General features: G+C 40.4%; 1 protein-coding gene across 7 annotated transcripts in view; it reads left to right on the forward strand.

The window, feature by feature from the left end:
• Positions 1 to 22,042, forward strand: part of ERC1 (ELKS/RAB6-interacting/CAST family member 1) — a 267,938-nt gene that overhangs the window by 83,497 nt on the left and 162,399 nt on the right. For all 7 annotated transcript variants that reach the window (XM_010845037.1, XM_010845040.1, XM_010845042.1 and 4 more), the window contains 4 exons: positions 5,508 to 5,675; positions 19,175 to 19,312; positions 20,809 to 20,949; positions 21,845 to 21,985. In XM_010845037.1, coding sequence (XP_010843339.1) covers positions 5,508 to 5,675; positions 19,175 to 19,312; positions 20,809 to 20,949; positions 21,845 to 21,985 — 588 coding nt within the window. The remainder of the gene's footprint in view (positions 1 to 5,507; positions 5,676 to 19,174; positions 19,313 to 20,808; positions 20,950 to 21,844; positions 21,986 to 22,042) is intronic.

The following is a 22,042-nucleotide window of genomic DNA, read 5'->3' on the forward strand; positions in this document are numbered from 1 at the left end:
GTATTTGTGGTCATTCTTGGATGGTTTTTATATTTGCTTTTAGCCATTGTGGGAGTAACTGAGTTTCAGCAATTTACCCCCGTAAGTTATCAGGACAACTGCTCAAATGTAAGTGTCTCATTCTGAACAATAACAGTAGGAAAGCTAGCTTCCTTTTGAATTGGGGTGATTTTATGAGTGTTATATGCCTGTTTATTAGGATTTGCTTTTTTTCGTAAATTACTCTGATGACACTTGACAAGGGTCACTTTTTCCAAAGCAGGTTTCTCCTGTTGCATCCCCTAAAAGTCAGTTTGAACCAACTGTTGAAAAGTTCTCATCTATTTCTGTAATTACTAATATTTCTCTTGCTCTTAATTGATCTTGTCTTCCTCTCTGAAGCTATCCTGGACTTTCATCTGGCTCTCAAATCACTAAATTAAGCCAGGGATTGAGGTCTTTGGGGGTAGTGTGTATTAATGACACCCATGGAATTGTTCCTGTTTTGTGAACACCACTGTTGATCTGTTAACCTCCACAGAGCTGGTCTGGATTTAGCAACATTGTGGTCAAAAGCCTGGGCTTTGAAGTCAAACCTCGGTTTGAAACACAGCATCCTGCATTTATTAGTTATGTGGCCTTGGATGAGTTATTTTACCTCTTTCCTCTTCCATTTTTTCATCAGTCCATGAAATTAATAATAATGCCAACTTTTTAAGGTTGAAATAGACGTTAAATGTGGCTAGAATAGTTTTTTAATTATGATGCGCTCATCTGAATTTGGAGATTAATATTAAATATCACTGGGTTAAAGTATTGCCATTGGTTTTTTTTAGACCATACATTTGCACCCCCTCCTACCCTTGTACAAATAAACTGGAATGACACATCTCTGCCTGTGGTCTTCTTGAAGTTTCTCTGAGCTCTTCAGCTTTTCATTGGGATGGGGTGTCAAACGAACTCACTGAGTTTGTTGGAACAGCCTTCTTAAAAGGTCTGCTTGTGTGCGGTGTTGGTCTCCTGGCCCAGTGCCCTTCGTTCATCCTTCTTTCTAGGCGGAGACAGTGGGAGAAGTGGTGACGGGAGGTTATGCTGTGATCTTGGGCAGGTCACTTAGTGTGGGCTTTGCTTTTTTTGCAGTCTTATAATTAGGAGTAGTTTATTTAATTTTTAAAAACCTTACAAAATACTGTCAAATACAGGAAAAATGCAGAAAATAACATAATAGACATCACTCAGATTTAATCTGCATTAATGTTTGGCCACTTTTAAAGGTCCTTTAAAAGCAAAGATTCTTAAAAAAAAAAAAAAACTCATTCTAAACAGAATATTCAGTGGTATATCTGATTTAAGCAGAAACTTTTGTTAGAATCTCAGGTTTTTAAAACTGGTTGGGACCAGGAATAAATATGTGGGCGCTGTTGTTAGGGGGATGGTGGCTAAAGCCTCAAGAATGAAGTGGTTTCTCCAGAGGAAGTTGTAGGGAGTGAGACATAGAGGGAAATGACAGAGGGTCCAGTGAAGAACAGCCTTCCCAGGTGGCGCTAGTGGTAAAGAACTCACCTGTTAATGTAGGACCTGGCTTAACGTAGGAGACCTGTGTTCAATCCCTGGGTTGGGAAGATCCCCTGGAGAAGCGCATGGCAACCCACTTCAGTACTCTTGCCTGGAGAATCCCATGAGCAGAGGAGCCTGGTGGACTACAGTCCATGGGGTTGCAAAGAGTCAGACACCACTGAAGTGACTTATCACGCACCAGTGAAGAACATTGAAAAGGCGTGGTCAGAGAGTTGGAAGCAGAGTGAGTCCTGTAACTCCAAGAGAGGAATTACAGGAAATACACCATTGTTTCCATGCAAATACTACTGTGCTCTTAGGTAAATCTATTTATTGATATAAAACAGAAGAAGGCTAAGATGGGTTGATATTGATGAAGTAAAAGACAAGAACAGCAGGGTAGCCATTTTTCTGTTCACGTCCATTGGTAGGGAAAATCCTGCAGAGGAAAAGCCTCCTACTTATGTTGAAGTTGGCATAACCTGCTTGCCACAGACCTTGATGCTTGGCAAGCTGGAGAGATGCTGTTCCTCCAGCCCAGCGGACATGAATAAACAAGGCATTATTCCCCCTGCCAAGAATGGTGTTAGGGTGATGACTGTGTATCCTGCTAATCTCTGAGGGGTTTCCCTGAATATGCTTTTTGTGTGTGTGTGTGGTTTGTGAAATATGGACCTCACGCAAAATTACACTATGAATTTAGTTCAAACCAAAAGATCAGTGTAGAATTCAGAGCGATTAATCTAGTAGTAGCAAAGTGGCTTTTGTGGTATTTTTTATCTTAGATCTCCAGACTAGCACATTTAAATTCTGTGTTGCATGAAAAAGCAGACCAAGAAAAAGTGTACACAGGTGACTTGACTTGAAAAGATCATTTAGTGATTAGGGTGTATGTGGGCGCGGGTAGTTTGTGCCTAATCTTTGGAATATAAACTATTTTGAATATCAAAGCCGGCATTTCCCACTGCAGTAACACCAAAAGTTTGTGTATCTATAACAAGAGTTTTTCACTCATTACCTTTTTCAGTCACCAGTTCCTGTGGGTCTCATACCTGACATTCCATCAGAACAGCACGCAGGCTTTAGTGAGTGGTTAGCACAGGCCCGCCTCCAGGTCACTTAGCAGAGTCAGGGGTCTGATGCAAAAATGCAGCAGGGCATCTAGGTGCTTTCCGCAAAGCAGCAGCTCTCTGAGGTCTCATAGTTACTGTCCTCAGAATTCTGAGGGCTTTCGATAATACTCTATGTGTGGTTGGCAAGCACATACCTGACCACATGCAAGAAGGTTCAGAAGTGTGAGGGTAGAATGAAGAAAACTGGTTAATTTAGAAGTAAAGGTTTGTGCAATAAACATGACTGCAAAAAAACAAAACAAAACAAAATGATGTGAGGCTGTATTTGAAATGATTGCTCAGGCTGGGAGAGAAATAAAACTACAAGGGAGGTGGATAACAAAAAGGGTGATGGGTCAGAGGTTATGCTATGAACAAAGAATAGGCTTAGCAGGCGTAAAAGAAAGAGCTGAGTTTCAGAAATAAGATTTTCAGAGTTTGACAGTTCTTAGGTGAATCTTTGCAGAATATAAGAAAGCTTGCCATGTATCATTTATTAAACCAGAGGAAAGTTACAGATAAGGGAGTGTTTATTGAGGGGACAGTGGAACTTGTGGTGAAGAATTATGAGACCTGAAAAGATGGCTCCCCAATATTTGGCTTGGCGACCCTGGTGGCATTGAAGTGGTTGAAATAGAGATGAGCAGAGTGAAATCTTTTCATTTATACGTTTTTCCTCTCTAGCATAGTTTAAGATTATTTGTAAGTACATGATGGCTTATCTATAGCAGTTTCAAATGAGACTAGTTTCCTAGGAAATTTTCCTCAGTATCTATTGAGCAGTAAATGCTACTACACACACAGTATTGGTACTCAGAGACCATATTATTTTTATATAATGTTAGTTTTGGCGGGGGAGGTTTTTGCTTTGTTGTTCAGTTGCTAAATCATGTCTGACTCTTAGTGACCCCATGAACTGCAGCACATCAGGCCTCCCTGTCCCTCACTATCTCCCGGAGTTCACCCAGGTTTGTGTCCATTGAATCGGTGGTGTCATCCAACCATCTCATCCTCTGCCACCCTCTTCTCCTTTTGCCTTCAGTCTTGCCCAGCATCTTTTCTAGCATCAGAATCTTCTCCAGTGAGTTGGCTGTTCATATCAGGTGGCCAAAGTATTGGAGCTTCAGCTTCAGCATCAGTCCTTCCAATGAGTATTCAGGGTTGATTTCCCTTAGGATTGACTGGTTTGATCTTGCTGTCCAAGGGACTCTCAAGAGTCTTCTGTAGCACCACAATTGGAAAACATCAATTCTTGGATGTTCAGCCTTCTTTATGCTCTTTTTTTTTTTTTTGCTAATACTAGTTATTTATTTCGGAGAAGGCAATGGCACCCCACTCCAGTACTCTTGCCTGGAAAATCCCATGGATGGAGGAGCCTGGTGGGCTGTAGTCCACGGGGTTGCTAAGAGTCGGACACGACTGAGCGACTTCACTTTCACTTTTCACTTGCATGCATTGGAGAAGGAAATGGCAACCCACTCCAGTGTTCTTGCCTGGAGAATCCCAGGGATGGGGAGGCCTGGTGGGCTGCCGTCTATGGGGTCGTGCCGAGTCGGACACGACTGAAGTGACTTAGCAGTAGCAGTTATTTATTTAATTTATTTTTAATTGAAGGACAGTTGCTTTACAATCTGGTGTTGGTTTTCTGCCATACATCAGCATGAATCAGCCATAGGTAAACGTATGTCCCTTCCATCTTGAACCTCCCTCCTTAGTGTTTTGATATGATATAGTTTTGATATATTACTGATACTATAGTTATAATGCTGTTATTTCCGGATGTGCTGGTACTTGGACAGCAAACTTGGGCTGTCTAGTCAGAGGAGCTGGTGGTAGACTTGCTTGGCCTCACAGATCTCTGAGTGTGTGATAATATTGTCAGCTGCAGGTGGATTGTAGTATTTGATTCAGCAAGTGTCAAGTTTGGTGGCAGTTACAGTTTTCTTTCTAATTTTAAATTTTCTAAAGCAGTGTGGTATCACTTGGGAACTTGTTAGAAATACTGATTCTTGAGCCCCAACCTTGCTGGATTAGAAACTCTGATGGCTTGTCCTGGCATTCTGTTCAAATCTTCTGAAGGATTCTAATGCATGTAAAATTTGAGAAACATGATAGATCATACCTGCTTTTATAGAAGTAGCAAAGCTCGGCCCATTTTTAACAATTCTCTATCTTGTCCCGTTTATTTGGATCTATTTATCTTGATACCATCGTAATTTAACTGATGTAAAATTTTTATTTCATTATGGAAGAACTCACAAAATTTTAGAGTTTAATTCTAAGTAGTCATGATTACATTCAGAGTGGTATGTACCCCTTCCCTTCTCCAGAAAGTGAAAGTTGCTCAGTCCTGTCCGGCTCTTTGCAACCCCCATGGATTGGTTCTCCAGGCCAGAATACTGGAGTGGATAGCTTTTTCCCTTCTCCAGTGGATCTTCTCAACCCAGGAATTGAACCAGGATCTCCTGCATTGCAGGCAGATCTTTACCAACTGAGCTATCAGGGAAGCCCCGTTATTTGAATTCTAATGTAAGCTTGCTATAAAAATATTACTTGGGCAACAGTGCACATCTATTGGGAAGGAATTACATTCCATTCTTTTCAGTTGTTATTGTTTAGTCATTAAGTCATGTCCAACTGTTTGCAACCCCCATGAACTGTAGCCCGCCAGGGTTCACTGTCTATGGGGATTCTCCAGGCAAGAATATTGGGGTGGCTTGCCATGCCCTTCTTGGGGATCTCCCCAGCCCAGGGATCGAGTTGGAGTCTCCTGCATTGGCAGGCGGGTTCTTCACCGCTGAGCCACCTGGGAAGTCCTTCTTTTCAGTTAATCACTTGTAAAAATCTCAACACTCGTAGGTGGACGCTCTGCGGTTGCGTTTGGAAGAGAAGGAAACCATGCTGAATAAGAAGACAAAGCAAATCCAGGACATGGCTGAAGAGAAGGGGACGCAGGCCGGGGAGATCCACGACCTCAAGGACATGCTGGACGTGAAGGAGCGGAAGGTCAACGTTCTTCAGAAGAAGGTGAGGTGCACGTGTTCTGAACCCAGGGCCCTCTGCCTTGTACCCACATGCTGTCAAAGTCTGCCTCTCATTCCTCTGTTGATACTTCTGCAGGAAGGAGTTGAAAACTGTTGTTGAAGGAGGTAGGTTGTTAAAACTGCTCTGCACATTCAGTTCTTAAAGTTTCCAAGTAAACACTGTCTGGTATCTTCAGGCACATTCCCCATGTTACTGTTTGTGCACAGTGCCTTGTAAATTGCCCGAGCGATTATTCTGGCATCGCTCCGCCTCTCCTGGTCTTCTGTCTCATACGGCAACTGTGCTGACATGTTAGTGTAGTGCGTGGGCCGGGTGCTTGCTGCTCCATCCTCGGGGTTAAGAGGACTACAGTTTTGAATAGAGACCCGTGCTACTGTACTGACATGTAATGTGCATATCTCAAGGAAAAGAAGACTTTCTTTCCTTTTTTACCTTAATCACTTCTGGGAAGAGGCTAACACTCTATAATCAGTCAGGAAAGTACTGTTGACCATCTGCCCCTCCCACATGTAGCTTCGTTAAGGCTGCCCTTGAGGTGACAGTTGGAGTAGGCACTGCTGTTGATTGCTCCTCTCCATTGAGGGGATGGATGAGAAGTATTTGACGTTGTCCCAGCTCATTTTTAACCTCTAACGATAGCCAGGGAAGATAACTCACCTTATTAAACCTCAAGTTCAGCTTTTCCTTTGTGCACAGAGGACTGTGTTTAGTATTTGTCCTCTGTTACATTAGTTTGGTTTTCATCTGCTTTCGAGTAAACATAAAAGTTAGATCACTCTAAATAGTTGCCTATGATACGTTGTTAGCGGATGCTAATTTCTTCTACGTTTTTTCTAGTTTTAAATTATGAAAGTAATATATGTTCAAGGTAAAAAAAATTCAAGAAGTACAAAAACATCAGAAATGAAATTATTTTTTCTCATTCTTTGGCCCTGTCAGTGAAGCTCTTTAGATGTAACTTGCTGGTAATTATTGTATACTCTTTTGTTAAATATCTGGGTATATATGTGGGCCTGTTTGTGTCACACACCTTTTTTTAAAAAAGACAGCTGGGATCATACTTATTTATTTGTTTAAAAGTAAACATGTTAATGTCATTTTATATGTAGCTTTATCTCATTGTTTTTAATGTCTGCATGGCCTTCAGTGTCTTACACCATGATTAACTAATGTCCTACAGCTGTGTCAGTAGATATTTATAGGGTTTTCCCCCCTTATTTACATATTTATCATAACAGCATAACAGCGACATAAATCACCTCATTCAAGAATGATATTGTGTGAATCCAAAAAAAAAACAACAGATGCCCAGTTTTTTACAAAGCCTGTGGCTTTTTTATATTCAGATGGCTTTCTTCACAGCTTCATCAGACGATTGTTGCCAAACCTCTAAAAATTTCCACTGACCTCGTAGATAATTAAAAATGTCTACCTTCCTGATTAATATTTGTTTAAATCTGAGTGCATTTCATAGTTTTCTTTGGGAACCTACATGTTCCTTTCATTTTTACATTTTCTATCACATGGATTAATTTCTTTCCCATGTTGAACTGGCCTCTTTTCTTCATGCTTTGCAAAATATGTTTTGTTTGTCCTTTTCTTCTTTGTTTCCTTGGTGGTGTTTGTCTTAGAATTTATACTTCAGACTTAGTAGTCCTTTCCTCTGAGTCCTCTGAATTTTTGGTCATGCTCAAAGAGCCCTTATGCCCGCCAAGATTATTAAGTAACTCACACACGCTTTCTTCTGGTTTGTTTAAAGTTTCTTTTTTCTTTACATCTAAACATTATTTTGTGAAATTTATGTTTTGGCTGTAATGATTCAGCTTTTGTTCTTATATGTAGCCAGACAGCTGTCATTATAATGTTTGTTAAATAATCTACCTTTTTTCTTCTGACGTGAGATGCCACAGATAAATTGTCCTGTAAATCTGGGCCTATTTCTGGCCTGTTCCATGTATCTGCCTCTCTATCTGTCCCAGTAGCAAGTTTTATTAATTATTGCACTTTAATCATGCATTTAGTGTTCAGTAAGGTTGTTCTGCTTTATTCTTTTCCTTTTTTTGTAGCAATTTCTGACTTTTCTTACTTGTTTCTTTCTCCACATGAACTTGAGCATCATTTTGTCAAATCTCTCTCTTCAAAGAATAGGTTTATGACTTTTCACTGGAACGTGATGTCTTAGAAATCAAGTTAAGGAAGTTTCAAGGGGGTGATGATTAGCCTTGTCAAGTACTGCTGATGAGTTAAATAAGATGAAAACTAAGAATTTGCCATTGGGTTTAATACTGCAAAGGTCCTTTGTAACCTTGATTACAGCAGTTTCATGGAGTAGGGAAAGTATAACTTGTGTTTAGTTTTCCTAATCTCCGTATTACTTTTAGCAATGTATTTAATTTTTATGTCTGAATTTAACACATTTTAAAGTGAAGCAATGTCTGTTGACTACTTTCTGTGAAAAATACTTAGTGTATTTATAATCACCCTTCCTGATTTTTGCTGGTAAACTTTGTTGTCTTTAGCTGTGTCTATGGTACTTTTCATATTTACATTGTGCTTCTTGTTGAGGGGAAAGAACTGTCTTTTCTGTCATGGTAATTCACATTGTGTAGCCTTCATTTCTGCGTTTCAGTGAATTTAACGTTTACCTCTAGCTGTTGCACCATAGCCTGCCTTGTTTCCAAGGTTTACATTTCATTTAATTCTTGGTTCCCCAAGAAATCCTTTGAACGCCTTTCCCAGAGTGGTCATAAGTGCATGCTTGTTGACCATGCATTTATATTATCTTTTTATGTTTCATAATTTAGTTATTTGAGAGATACAAAAAACATAGAGAACAACATAATAAGTAATTGTAGTTATTCGACTTGGGAAGTAAAATTTCAAATACAGTCCAAGTTCTTTGGCATACCTTTTCTTGATAGTACTCCCCTCTGTTGTCTCCCAGAAATAAATACTGGCTTTGGTGTTTATGCATGCACCCATACCTTAGGCCAGGATAATGTGTTTTTGTGCAACTTAAGTGTGTATTAAGCAAATAGATGTAAGAGGAAATACACGTGGCAAGTAAATATGAACAGCGATTTACCCATTATCCCCACTGTCATCAGGGGAATGTAAAGTAAAAGATTAAGAAATCATTTTATACTTTCCATTTTAAGCTATGTTGGCAAAAATTAAGAAGTCAGTTAAATCATTTTATACCTGCCATTTTAAGCTATATTGGCAAAAATTAAGAAGTCTGACAGTATCAGGTATTGGTAAATATGGCAACTGGATTTCTTTTTCATGCAGTGCTGTTGGGCTTTTAAATTAGATACAGGTATTTTGGAAAGCACTTATTAAATGTAAAGGTACCCTGCCTTGTACATATACTTTAGATGAACTCCAAGGTATATATAGGAATGCTCATAGTAACCTTGTTTGGATTGAGGAAAGATATAAAACTGAGGAAACACTGTGCAGATGTTCACTGACAGAACTGAGTGGGTGAGTTGTGGCATAGTCGCACGGTGGAACAGGACCATTCGTTTTAGGGCAGGGAGTATTTGTGGACACGGGAGTCTCCTTGGCTCCTCTGCTTCCTGAGGACATCTGTAGTCACACAGTCACTGTGTTCTGTTGGGCTTCTGGTCGTCCCAGGCATCCTCCGCCGTCTTCCCTCATGCTGACAACGTAGCACCTTCTGCTGTGTGCCTGGTGCTGTGCTAGTGAACACACAGACAAGACGTGGCTCCTGCTCTCAGACTCTCAGAGCTAAAGAGGCTGCTACACGAATGGCACACGTGGGCACAAAGCAGAGCATTTCAGATTCGACCTTGCGCGAGAGGAGTCTGAGAAAAGTCACAGCGGCCGAGTCTTGAAGATGCATGAAGTTTGCTTGGCAGATCGGGGAGGGGTGAGGTGTCCCAGGCTGAGGGAGCGCTGTGAGTGAAAAAGGTGGGTTGTGTCCTTGCCAACAGCGTTGTGTCCCAGAATGGAACCTCCGTTCTTCATACATTTATAATACGGATTCTTAAAAATTCATGGCAGATCTCTAGCTCTGAATTCTTTTTCCTTATGAACTCTGTTCAGAGTCTCTGGGAAAGTTATTCCCACTTCTTATATCATGAGAAGCTTTTCAGTGAATGCATTCATCTTTGTTATCCTGTTACTTTATTTAGGAAACTAGTAAGTAGAATTCAACTTTTCTTTCCCCTGGTCCTGAAGATTTTCCGTTAGAAACTTTAGAAATTGATCTGCAGTGGGATATTAAGCATAACCTTTTAGGTATTGGATTGGCCAAAAAGTTTATTTTGGTTTTTCCATAGCATCTTAAGGAAAAAACAAATTGAGCTTTTAAGCCAACCCATGGAACTTGAGATATTCCTGAAGACATGTCTTAATTCTACACAACACTTAACCTGCTTGGCTTCTTGATTTAGACACTTACTCCATAAGGAAGAGGGAGATGGTAACTCTCCTTTCATCTTCTTCTTGGCATCTGCATTCTCTGATCATCTTTTCACAGATATTACTTACAACCATTTATTTAAGTAATATTTAACTATTTTAATATTTAAGGAGAATATCAGGAAATAATGTATTGCTTTGGCCTATTAAATATGCGTTAAACTTTGTTTTTTGAGAATAGTAGCAGCTGTGGTAATGGTTGGATTATCCCACATTCTGGACCAGTTTGGGCTCTGTCTGGACCATCCCCGTTCATTGGGTTCTCAAGGCAGGAATACTGAAGTGGTTTGCCATTCCCTTCTCCAGTATATTCTCCAGGAATACACAGAAGAACTATACAAAAAAGATCTTCATGACCCAGATATTCACAGTGGTGTGATCACTCACCAAAAGCCAGACATCCTGGAATTCGAAGTCAAGTGGGCCTTAGGAAGCATCACTACAAACAAAGCTAGTGGAGGTGATGGAATTCCAGTTGAGCTGTTTCAGATCCTAAAAGATGATGCTGTTAAAGCACCGCACTCAGTATGCCAGCAAATTTGGAAAACTCAACAGTAGCCGCAGGACTGGAAAAGGTCAGTTTTCATTCCAATCCCAAAGAAAGGCAATGCCAAAGAATGTTCAAACTACCACACAGTTGCACTCATCTCAACGACAGCAAAGTAATGCTCAAAATTCTCCAAGCCAGGCTTCAACAGTACGTGGACCAAGAACTTCCAGATGTTCAAGCTGGATTTAGAAAAGGCAGAGGAACCAGAGATCAAATTGCCAATATCCACTGGATCATCGAAAAAGCAAGAGTTTCAGAAAAGGCATCTGCTTCTGCTTTCTTTACTATGCCAAAGCCTTTGACTGTGTGGATCACAACAAACTGGAAAATTCTGTAAGAGATGGGAATACCAGTCTACCTTACCTGCCTCCGAGAAATCTGTATGCAGGTCAGGAAGCAAGTTAGAATTGGCCGTGGAACAATGGACTGGTTCCAAATTGGGAAAGGAGTATGTCAAGGCTATATATTGTCACTCTGCTTATTTAACTTCTATGCAGAGTACATCATGTGAAATGCCAGGCTGGATGAAGCACAAGCTGGAATCAAGATTGCTGAGAGAAATATCAATAACGTCAGTTAGGCAGATGATACCACCCTTATGGCAGAAAGCAAAGAACTAAAGAGCCTCTTGATGAAAGTGAAAGAAGAGAGTGAAAAAGTTGGCTTAAAACTCAGCATTCAGAAAACTAAGATCATGGCATCCGATCCCATCACTTCATGGCAAATAGATGGGGAAACAATGGAAACAGTGAGAGATTTTAAATTCTCAGGCTCCAGAATGAATCACTGCAAATGGTGACTGCAGCCATGAAATTAAAAGATGCTTGCTCCTTGGAAGAAAAGCTGTGACCAACCTAGAGAGCATATTAAAAAGCAGAGACATTACTTTGCCAACAAAGGTCCAACTAGTCAAAGCTATGGTTTTTCCAGTGGTCATGTATGAATGTGAGAGTTGGACTATAAAGAAAACTGAGTGCCGAAGAATTGATGCTTTTGAACTGTGGTGTTGGAGAAGACTCTTGAAAGTCCCTGGGACTGCAAGGAGATCCAGCCAGTCCATCCTAAAGGAAATCAGTCCTGAATATTCATTGGAAGGACTGATGCTAAAGCTGAAACTCCAATACTTTGACTACCCGATGCAAAGAACCGACTCATTTGAAAAGACCCTGATGCTGGGAAAGATGAAGGCTGGAGGAGAAGGGGACAACAGAGGATGAGATGGTTGGATGGCATCACTAACTCAATGGACATGAGTTTGAGCAAGCTCTGGGAATTGGTGATGGACAGGGAAGCCTGACATGCTGCAGTCCATGGAGTCACAAAGAGTTGGACACGACTGAGTGACTGAAGTAAACTGGGCCATCCCTGCCCGCCCACCATCTCTAGCTTTCTAGGCAGTGAATGTATTTGTATGCATGGTGATAGCCTTGTGCTCCGAGAGTGAGATGAGACAATAGCAGATGGCCAGGCGTGCTGTACAACGGGATTAGCATCGGCCCCTCCTTTTCAGGGCTCTCCCCGATGGTTTAAAGTAGTTTTGTGTTACAGTAGATCTCTTATTTTTATAATAAACCACTGACCTGGAAAATGTAACTGAGCATTTGAATCTGAGCTGCATTTAGAATGTGTGTTAAAATTGTACCGCCCCTTGCTTGATGGATTATAAATGGTAATGGAGCTTGGAGTTTAATTTGCTGATGCAGGTGTTATCATCTCTGCTGTCTCTGCTCTGTAACGTCTGTTTCTTTTGCCTGGCCTGCATCTCCAGTGTCCTGAGTGTCAGTATTTAGTGTTCAGATCTAACAGTAGCAGAAAGCTACTGATGCATAGAATTAGAAGGTTTCCCCTTTCTTGGTTCTAGATTGGTTCTTTAAGTCTCCTGTTACTTTGTTTTCGGTAGGAAGTCAGGAAGAACACGTTCTTTATATACTTTGTTTTCTGTGGAGTCTTAAGACTATGTTAGTTTCTTCAGTTTTTCCATATCATAAAATGGAAAGATATGTTTTATCATTGAAAACAACATTTACTAATTTATTCTGGGAAAATTAATATTTTAAAAATTGTGCTGCCTTGTCTTTAACAAGGGCTTGCCTGGTGGCTCAGTGGTGAAGAATCCACCTGCCAATGCAGGAGATGTGGGTCCCATCCCTGGGTTGGAAAGATCCCCTGGAGAAGGAAATGGCAACCCACTCCTGTATTCTTGGCTGGGAAATTCCATGGACACAGGAGCCTGCAGGGGCTACAGTCCATGGGGTCACAAAAGAGTTGGACACGACTCAGAGACTAAACAGCAAGAATGATTTTTAATAAGAATTACTTGCAGTGTTTTCTAAATATTGTTTTAAAGTCACAAGCTATTAGCTAGGTTAGAAGAGGACAAGGTCAGGCCCTAATTGCATTTAAGTTGAAAGCTTAATATACTTAGGCATTAGGATTTCCCTTTTCTTTCTTTTACTTATTTTTTTAAAATGTTAATTTTTTTTTCTCAGTGGAAAATATATATAGCTAAATTCTTACAGTATTTTATTGAAAAAACAATACATAGTCAATGAAGTCTGATTGACGGTGGTATTTCTCCTGGGGAGTGTGCTCCATGTGGATTTACTTTGCTTATGTAACTTTTTCCCCCCCTCACCTTTTCAAGTAAAACTTTGAGGAGGGTAGATGGTTGAACTTGCAAAGTCTGATTTAACTTCGTTTTTGTCAGCAGCATCTATGTGTGTGCTCAGTCATGTCTGACTGTTCTGTTGATTGATTTTTGTATGTTGAATCAGTCTTGCATTCCTGGGATAAGTGTGGATATGTTTTTAAAGAGCTTTGTATTTTTCACCTGGGGAAATGTGGAGCCCTGTTGTACCGGCGTTATTGTGGAGGCACTAAGGGCAGACCTGAGAGAACGTGGCCTTTGGATAAATTCTGTATTTTCAGTGGCTAAGGCATAATGTAAATAAGAACCATTCAGAGGCTTATGCTGTAATGCTTTGTACAACATAGAAGTAATCTTGACCCTTATTAAAACATCATTTCTTTGGACTTTTGAGCAGCTTAGTAAATAATTTGAGGATTTATGGAATGGGTCCTTTTTTGGTTGATCGTGTGCCATATTAATATCCTCAGATTCTTGCAGGCTCTAGTTTGCAGTGTCCTGAATTCTGTTTTGACCGAATATACATTTTAAACTTGAAAAATGGTAATTGACAAGTCAATATGAAAGGGTCAGGTTCCTTTCGGGACAAAGGTTATTCTTAGTAGTCTCTCAGGAGACCTCGTAGGAGGAACTAGTCAGCGTATAAAGACATAGATAGGTATCTGGAAAGGGATAAAGGATTTGAAAACAACAACAACAACGCTTGATCAAAGTTTCAAAGCACAGTTAATATTCTGCTTAAAACTGCTTCTCATTTGACATGAATTAACTTGCATTGCCTTCTCACCTGTGGGAATCCCTATTTGGATAGATGCCTAGGTGCCTGTCAACTCTAGTTGAGAAGCTGAAATAATTAACCGCCTGAAGAAGTTAATATGAAATCAGACTTTGATGAAATCACTGTCTGTGCCCTTCCTTCTCTCTGCCACACCGATGTGTACCCTCACCAGAAAATAGCTTCTAGCATCAGACAAGTATTTTGTTCTTTGTCTGTTTCATCTTCCTGTGATTGCTAGACCTCCTTACTTTTATCTCCTAACGCTTTTTCTTTTCCTACAGGGGTTTTTCAGCTTAGAAAAATCATTCAAGTTGACCAAGAAAAATTCCCTAAATTTGATGAGGTTCTTGGGTTTCGGTTGCGTATAGTGAGGACCTGTGATTCCTGTCGTTCTGTCCTCCCAGCATCCCAGCCAGACCAGACTCTGACACAGCAGCTAAGCAGGCAGTTCTAAGTGAAGTGACTATTCACTGTAGGCAGTATTGTGGGTATTTGAATAGAATGCCACCGATTAATGGTTTTTAACTTTTCTTATGAAAGCAGTTGGTGCTCTTCATGTAAAAATGCCCATGGCTCATTTGTGTGGACTGGAATGTGAGACATACCTTAAGGTCATCATTGAACTCTTGCTTCAAAATACCCAGAATTTGTGAAACAAACAGGTTGGGATACAAGGGTTCCTGTGTTCATGTGCTCAGTTGCTCAGTTGTGTCTGACTCTTCACAACTCCATGAACTGTAGCCCACCAGGCTCCTCTGTCCATGGAATTCTCCAGGCAGGAATATTGGAGTAGGTTATCATTTCCTACTGCAGGAGATCTTCCCAACCCAGGGATTGAAACTGCGTCTCCTGCATTGGCAGGGGGATTCTTTACCACTGAGCTACCATGGAAACCTAGTAAATACAGGTACAGAAGGATAATTAGAATAAACCCAGGATATGCTGATAATTAATGTCTGAGAAGAGCACCAAGTAGATACATGATTAAAAAAAGAAAGGAAGAGCCTAAGATTCCTGAACCTACTTCACACAATAAATTTGACACTGATGACTGCTTAGAATAAGTGTGGAGGCATCATTGAAAAATTCTTTTCCTTCAAATGATGCTCAGAGTAGGTAGGTGGCTGCGAGAAGTATTGGGGGATTTCTTGTCCTTAGTACTACAACCTATAGAAAGTCTCCTCTACCTTCGCTCAGTGATTAGGGCCTGGCAGAGTAATCAGTTCCACTCGAGTAGGAATAAATCACCCATGTTGAAACATGATAGTTTCTGACAACTGGAAATGCTGATAAAAACCAAAACAAAAGATGTTAAGAAATCTGTGCCAATATGGAGCTGTTGTGCAGATCGATGGATTTACGTGCGGCCTGCATTCGACATCAGTCTTCTTCCTCCATCAATTTTCCTCTCTCTTTGTAAAATAAAAATTGTATAAGGAAAAGAAAGGCTCTATGTAGTGTAATAGGTATATTATTTCTCTTTTCTTTCCAGCCCAGTTACCAGGGATATACTCTAATTAGAGGGATCATTTTAAGGAAAATGTCTTTTTTCTCTAAATAATTATTTTAAAAATATTTCCGTCTTGAATTCTTCATTGTTCTTTCCTATGCTATTAGGCTGTTTGTATTACCTAATTGGACCTCTCCATTAATCATCAGGTCCACAGCTTCCCTGGTGCTAAGACAGTAAAGAATCTGCCTGCAGTGCTTGAGACCTGGGTTCGATCCCTGGGTCGAGAAGATCCCCCAGAGAAGGGCATGGCTACCCACTCCAGTATTCTTGCCTACAGAGTTCCCTGGACTGGGGAGCCTGGCAGGCTATGTACAGTCCATGGGGTCACAAAGAGTCAGACAGGACTTAGCAACTAAATAACAACAAAGAAAGCAATGATATATAAGAGGAGTTCTTAGTAGGATTAACTATTGTCCATCCCGCTGCTGGATAACTAAAAATGTTTTGTATACACCCTCCTCCCGCACAGGAGGGAGTTTGTTTAATGCCTGTGCAGCTAGTTTGCACGTATCTGCATCTGTTTCAAGTCTGTTCCAAGTCTTCCTCACTGATGGCAACTTGCCCAAAGAAGGCAGTTTTAGTGTCCACTGCCCTTTTTTCATTTTGTCGGTTCCTGTCACTATGGAATGTTTATTTCTGCTCTTTAGAAGTAAATAGGAGTCCAAGAATAGCCATCCTTTTCCTTCCCTCCAACTCAACAATCTGTTTAGACAGCTGAGTGATTGAATAAGAAAGCAGCTTAGGGGGAACTTGTTAAAGGGGATTTTACCTAGTTTAGCAGCTTCTATACCCGAGTATATCAGGAAAGGTTTGTTTGTTTGTTTGTTTGTTTTTACCAGCAGAGAATAAATGGATTCCTTTAATAATTGGACTACATATAAATTATACAAGTGAAGTTGTTAACAGTTAATGTTTTAATTTCTTAGATGTTGATAACGGAGGAGAACGAAGGGTACTTATCCTTATTACGCATGTAAGGGCTGTTTGTATATTAGACAGGCTCATAAAAGAGACCTCTTGTTTTGTTATACATAAAACTTGGTTGGTTTTGGGAAATTTCATTTTGTAAGAAAAGCTGTTGTACTGCTCTTTCTTGGTAAGAAAGTCTAATCGACACCATGATCGTATCTTTTTATTTGATTAGGGTTTATACGTTAGCTTTCTTGGTGAGAAAATCTAATCGACCTGATTGTATCTTTTTATTTGAGTAGGATTTATATGTTAGCAACTAGAATTAGGTGCACAGCTGGTTAAACATGTAAACACTAGGGCATTGCATTCTGTGTGTTTATGGTGTGCTAGATTTTTAAGTGGCAAAACTCTTTAGAGGTTGTGGGTTTACCTAAATATTGATCCATATGAGATTCCAGTAGGAAGGTCTGATTAAACTAAAGGGAACTAATACTTCTTCATACGTGATATTCTTTTCTCAGACAGTAAGCTTTAGACTTTATTGGCATTGAAAAGGCTGGAACCAGTTTCAATGGTTGACCTGTAGGATTATTTCCTTGTTAAAGAGTAAAAATCCAAGCTTTACAGTATTCATGGTCTCCTATTGATAAGTTCACCTAATTCACCAAATCTTTTTTGCTTAGCTTATTTCTTCTGCTATGAAATTTTCATTGACTCTAGAAAGGGGCCTTTGCTTTTCTTCCCCCTTTGGAATGAAGCAGACCCTTAAAGAGCTTATAATACAGTATTAAGTTGATGTAGGAAATTATCTTAAGGTTGGATCTAGGGTTCTTTTGTAGTTCCTTTCTTGGCAAAAGTTTTATGTGTATGCCTAAATACAGTTTATAAAAGTCAAAGATTATATATTATTTACTGATTAATGAGCCAGATTTATCATGGACATGACGTGTGCCAGATACAAAGGTACAAAACTGGGGTGGAGAAGTCGGATTCAGTCTGCTTGTGGAGATGTGCATGAAGTGAATGACTGTGGTTGGAGATTAGCATTACAATGTAGAGAAGTCGGATTCAGTCTACTTGTGGAGATGTATATAAAATGAATGACTGTGGTTGGAGATTAGCGTTATAATGTAGAGAAGTTGGATTCAGTCTACTTGTGGAGATGTGCATGAAATGAATGACTGTGGTTGGAGATTAGCGTTATAATGTACAGATAGATGGACTAATGGAGATAAATGTGATAAAAGTGTAGATAGACAAAAGAATGCAGTGTGTATGTGTGTAAATGTAATATGTTCATGTATGGAGGAGTATAGACTGTGGTCATCTTGTTCATGGGGGTAAGACATGTTGCTTTTTGAAAGCTGTGTGAGATAAACCAACTAGTTCAAGAACACAGGACTATTGTATTCTCCTGCTTCATTTTTCTCTATAGGACTTACCCGCTGTCCTGAGTACTGTGTTCATTTTATTTATTCATCGACTGTCTACCATGTAGGTAGGATATAAGCTCTTTGAGGACGGGGTTGTCTGTTTTAATTAATTCTCAACACCTGGAAAAGTGCCTATCCTGTAGCAAGAGCGCAAATATATGCTGAACAAAAGAATGACGTTTATGAGTTTTAGGAGTGGCCTTATTCATTATTTTCCTTTAGCTTATCAAGAACATCTGAGTTCCTCCATATCTTTTCTTACTGTTTTTTCACTGTACCTACACTTGTCTCCTTACTGATAACATGCTGTTTCCACACGTTCACAAGCCCATCCCGTCTTTTCCATCTCTCTTAGCTCATTTAGTTTCCAAGCTCTGTTACCTGCATTGACACGGTCTCCTCTAATTTTTGTCATGTCTCTACATAAGTCGCCTTAGATATCTTCTCCACAGGCATCAGAACTAATCAGTCTGAAACAGAGAACTTGACCAGACCATTTCTTTGCTTAAAAGTCCCTCATCGCTCCCGTCTGTCTACCCATGTCCATGTCCTGGGTTCAGCTTCAGAGAGTCCTCTTCCCACCTTCTAATGGAAATGGGTCTGTTCACTTCTCTTTGTGTCATCCACACCTGGCATAGTAGAGAATCCAGCACTACTTGTTTCGATTAAATGAATTGTGTAAGTGTGTCTGAAAGAATCAGTAACTACAATAATAAATTTCATTGAAAATCCTTGCTGTTTAGATAAAAGGTGATATAAAAGATCTAACTGGAACACTATCACTTAAGAACAGTTGCTCCTTTACACGCTGGTTTGTTTTTCTACTGTCCCGCTGGTCCATTCCCTGCCCTCCTCCAGCACTTTTTAGAGGAGTCCCTCTGGGCATCCACACCATTGCTGGGGAGTAATCCAGTTACTGCTCATGGCTCTTTAGGTCTTCTCCTTCTCCCCATCCCTGTATGTGCGTTCTTTTCTCCCTAGTTACTTCTTGAGAGTCATGACTCTACATGTGTGCCCATTAACTCCCCGCCCCCCTGCCAATGTGTGTGATTTCTCTTTCTCAGCTATAAATTCTCAGCTTAAAGGTTTGCATGAAATTCTAAAACCCTTAGGATTAAATTATTTCTACAGAACACACACTCACAAACAACCCTGACCTGTCTGTTTCCAACTTAAAATGATTTTTATTCACAACTCAGATTGAAAACCTCCAAGAGCAGCTTAGAGATAAGGAAAAGCAGATGAGCAGCTTGAAGGAGCGAGTCAAGTCCTTGCAGGCGGACACCACCAACACCGACACCGCTTTGACCACTCTGGAGGAGGCCCTTGCCGAGAAGGTAGGTGACCAGCCCAGATTCCTCACACACACACACTTTGTCCGTCTCCTCGTGAATCCAGAAGTCACTCGGGTGATGAGACGGGTGGAGAAGACAGAGGAAGTCGCTTTGGCAGAAGGGAGAAGAGCTGCCCCTACTGCTGATAGTGTGAGGGAAAGAAGATCCATTTTATTGTTGGTGGTTTAAGCATCTGTTACTGGGCAGGGTGGAGTCCATACTGGAGGGCAGGGGCTAAAGTTTTTAGAGAATCAGCCATGTGTACCTGTTGACTGTCTTCTGAAGACAAACTTTTTTTTATTTGAATAATATTTTAATTATACGATTGGAGTATAATTGCTTTACAGTGTTGTATTAGTTTCTGCTGTGCAACAAAGTGAATGAGCTAAATGTATACGTATACTTCCTCCCCCTTGAGCCTCCCCACCCGCCCCCTGGGTCAGCACAGCGCGCGAGCTGAGCTCCCCGTGCTGCATAGCAGCTTCCCGCGAGCTGTCTGCATCACCCCTGGTAGTGTAGTGTGTCAGTGCTGCTCTCTCAGAAGCGCCCCTTGGGTTTGTATGATCAGCCTGAATTGTCAAGTGGGCATGGCAGACACTGACCATTGAGGGGCATCATTGGTCCTCTCACTGGGCCACACTGGGACCTCTTGTCCTCACGGGCTTTAGTTTTTAATACAATGTACTGGCTGTTTTTCAAGTTGTGGCCTTGCCATTTCGTTTTGCTTTGTGAGCAAACCTAGTTTTTTCAGGTATGATTGAGTAAATAAAGAAGTAGCCCGGTGTGACAAGTGTTAATGTCTTGGAAAAGGTTTAAAGACTCTTGGTGGGGCATTTTAATTGGAATTTTTTTTTTTTTTAATTTAAGGAATACAGTTACTGTTCCTTAAGCCTCTTGGATGCAGAATGCTTCAAGCTGCCTTCACAGGGATCATGGCTTGATCCCCAAATCTATTCAGAAATAATACCCAGAAATATACTTAAATTGCTTCAGCTTTCAAACTTCCTGAGTATCTGTTGACAGAAGTTTTAATGGTTTCTTTTTTCTTTATCTTTCTTGATGCTTTAAGCTCAACAAATCATAATCTCTCCAACCTCCTCCTCTTTGGTGTAGAAATTGTTTCCATTGCTTTGTAGAAACATATGAGTTATATATAGAGAAGAAATATTTGGTACTTAGGGTATATATACATGTAAGTTTTTTGTTACTTGGGAATTGAATAAACAAGATTATTCGAAAGAATACTTTAGTGGTGTCTAATACTAATTAAGATTATTGGGAAAGAAACCTAAGGGAATCAAAAGAACAAAGCCAGATGTATGTTATAGCAAGATAGGCAGGAAGGATGAATTCTTTAAAAAGTAAATTATTAATGACCTATCACTGTCTTTTTTAAGTGGAGGATGGAAGTGTGAAACTGCATGAGCTCAGAACTGAATTGTAGTCATGAGGTAGAAGTAGAAAGGAATTTTCTATGCACTGATGTCTTCTCTTAACAGGAGCGGACGATTGAACGCTTGAAGGAGCAGCGCGACCGAGATGAGCGGGAAAAGCAGGAGGAAATTGACAACTACAAGAAAGACCTTAAAGACCTGAAAGAGAAAGTCAGCGTGCTGCAGGGCGACCTCTCAGAGAAAGAGGTCGGGATCACCCCCCGCGGATGCTTAGTCAGTGCCCTGTGTGTATGTTGTCGGTGTGAACATAACGCGTGCAGAAAAGGGTCTGATGGAAGGTTTACAGACTCTTCTTAGAGCCAAGGCTGTTTCAGGAAGCTTAGATGGAAAGATTCATTTCCTAAGCCTTACCTCCTGCCTCTTCCAGCCATTAGGAGTTGGTTTCTTACTTGTTAATGACACTTTGTAGATTCCAAAATAATAGAACTTCTCCAGGTACGTTTGGAGAATTATTGTGCCAGTGGTAAGAAAGGTGACAGATGGAGGGAATATGCACTAGGAGGAGTCTGTTTACAGCCACTCTTAGGGATCACCTCAACACCAGCAGGAAAACCTTACCCAACTCTTGACCAGATAGGTGCCTTCATACATTTCCATCTCACTTCTGGAGAACCTCGTGTATGCCACCTGAACAGCAAAAGTGCCTAATGCCTCATGATCAGATAATCATGAGCTTTAGGGACATTCTCAGGGTTTTCTTTCTAATACCTTTAGGAAAATGTATAGAAATTGAAGTTTCTAATAGAATATTTCTTTTAAAAGAGAAAAATCAGTGTAGCCACTAAGGCTGACTGCTTATATCCACAGAGCTTGACCTTCTTCCATTTACTTTGTGAGAATGGATAGGTATTGCTAGAACTCCTTAAGTCACTATTCAGTTGGCCTTTCTTGGGGATTCATTTTGTTTCAGTTAGGACTTGAAAGCCAGAGGTAATACTGCTATTTTATATTTCGTGTTCTTGGAAATATGTCAGTATATGGTAATGGAAAGAAACTAGAAACCACCAGGAAAATAAATTTAAGAAGTTCAGTCTCCATTTGGTTAATAGTGTTTATTCTAGATATGCGTTGCTTCTTTTAGGCTTCACTCTTGGATCTGAAAGAACACGCCTCGTCCCTGGCTTCCTCAGGACTGAAAAAGGACTCACGGCTTAAGACTCTAGAAATTGCTTTGGAGCAGAAGAAAGAGGAGTGTCTGAAGATGGAATCACAGTTGAAAAAGGTTAAAGAATATTGATCCGTTTTCTTGCTCTGCTTTTAAATAAGAACATAGAAAACT

This window comes from Bison bison, unplaced genomic scaffold (genome assembly GCF_000754665.1).
Source record: "Bison bison bison isolate TAMUID 2011002044 unplaced genomic scaffold, Bison_UMD1.0 scf7180017864213, whole genome shotgun sequence".
Classification (NCBI taxonomy): domain Eukaryota; kingdom Metazoa; phylum Chordata; class Mammalia; order Artiodactyla; family Bovidae; genus Bison; species Bison bison.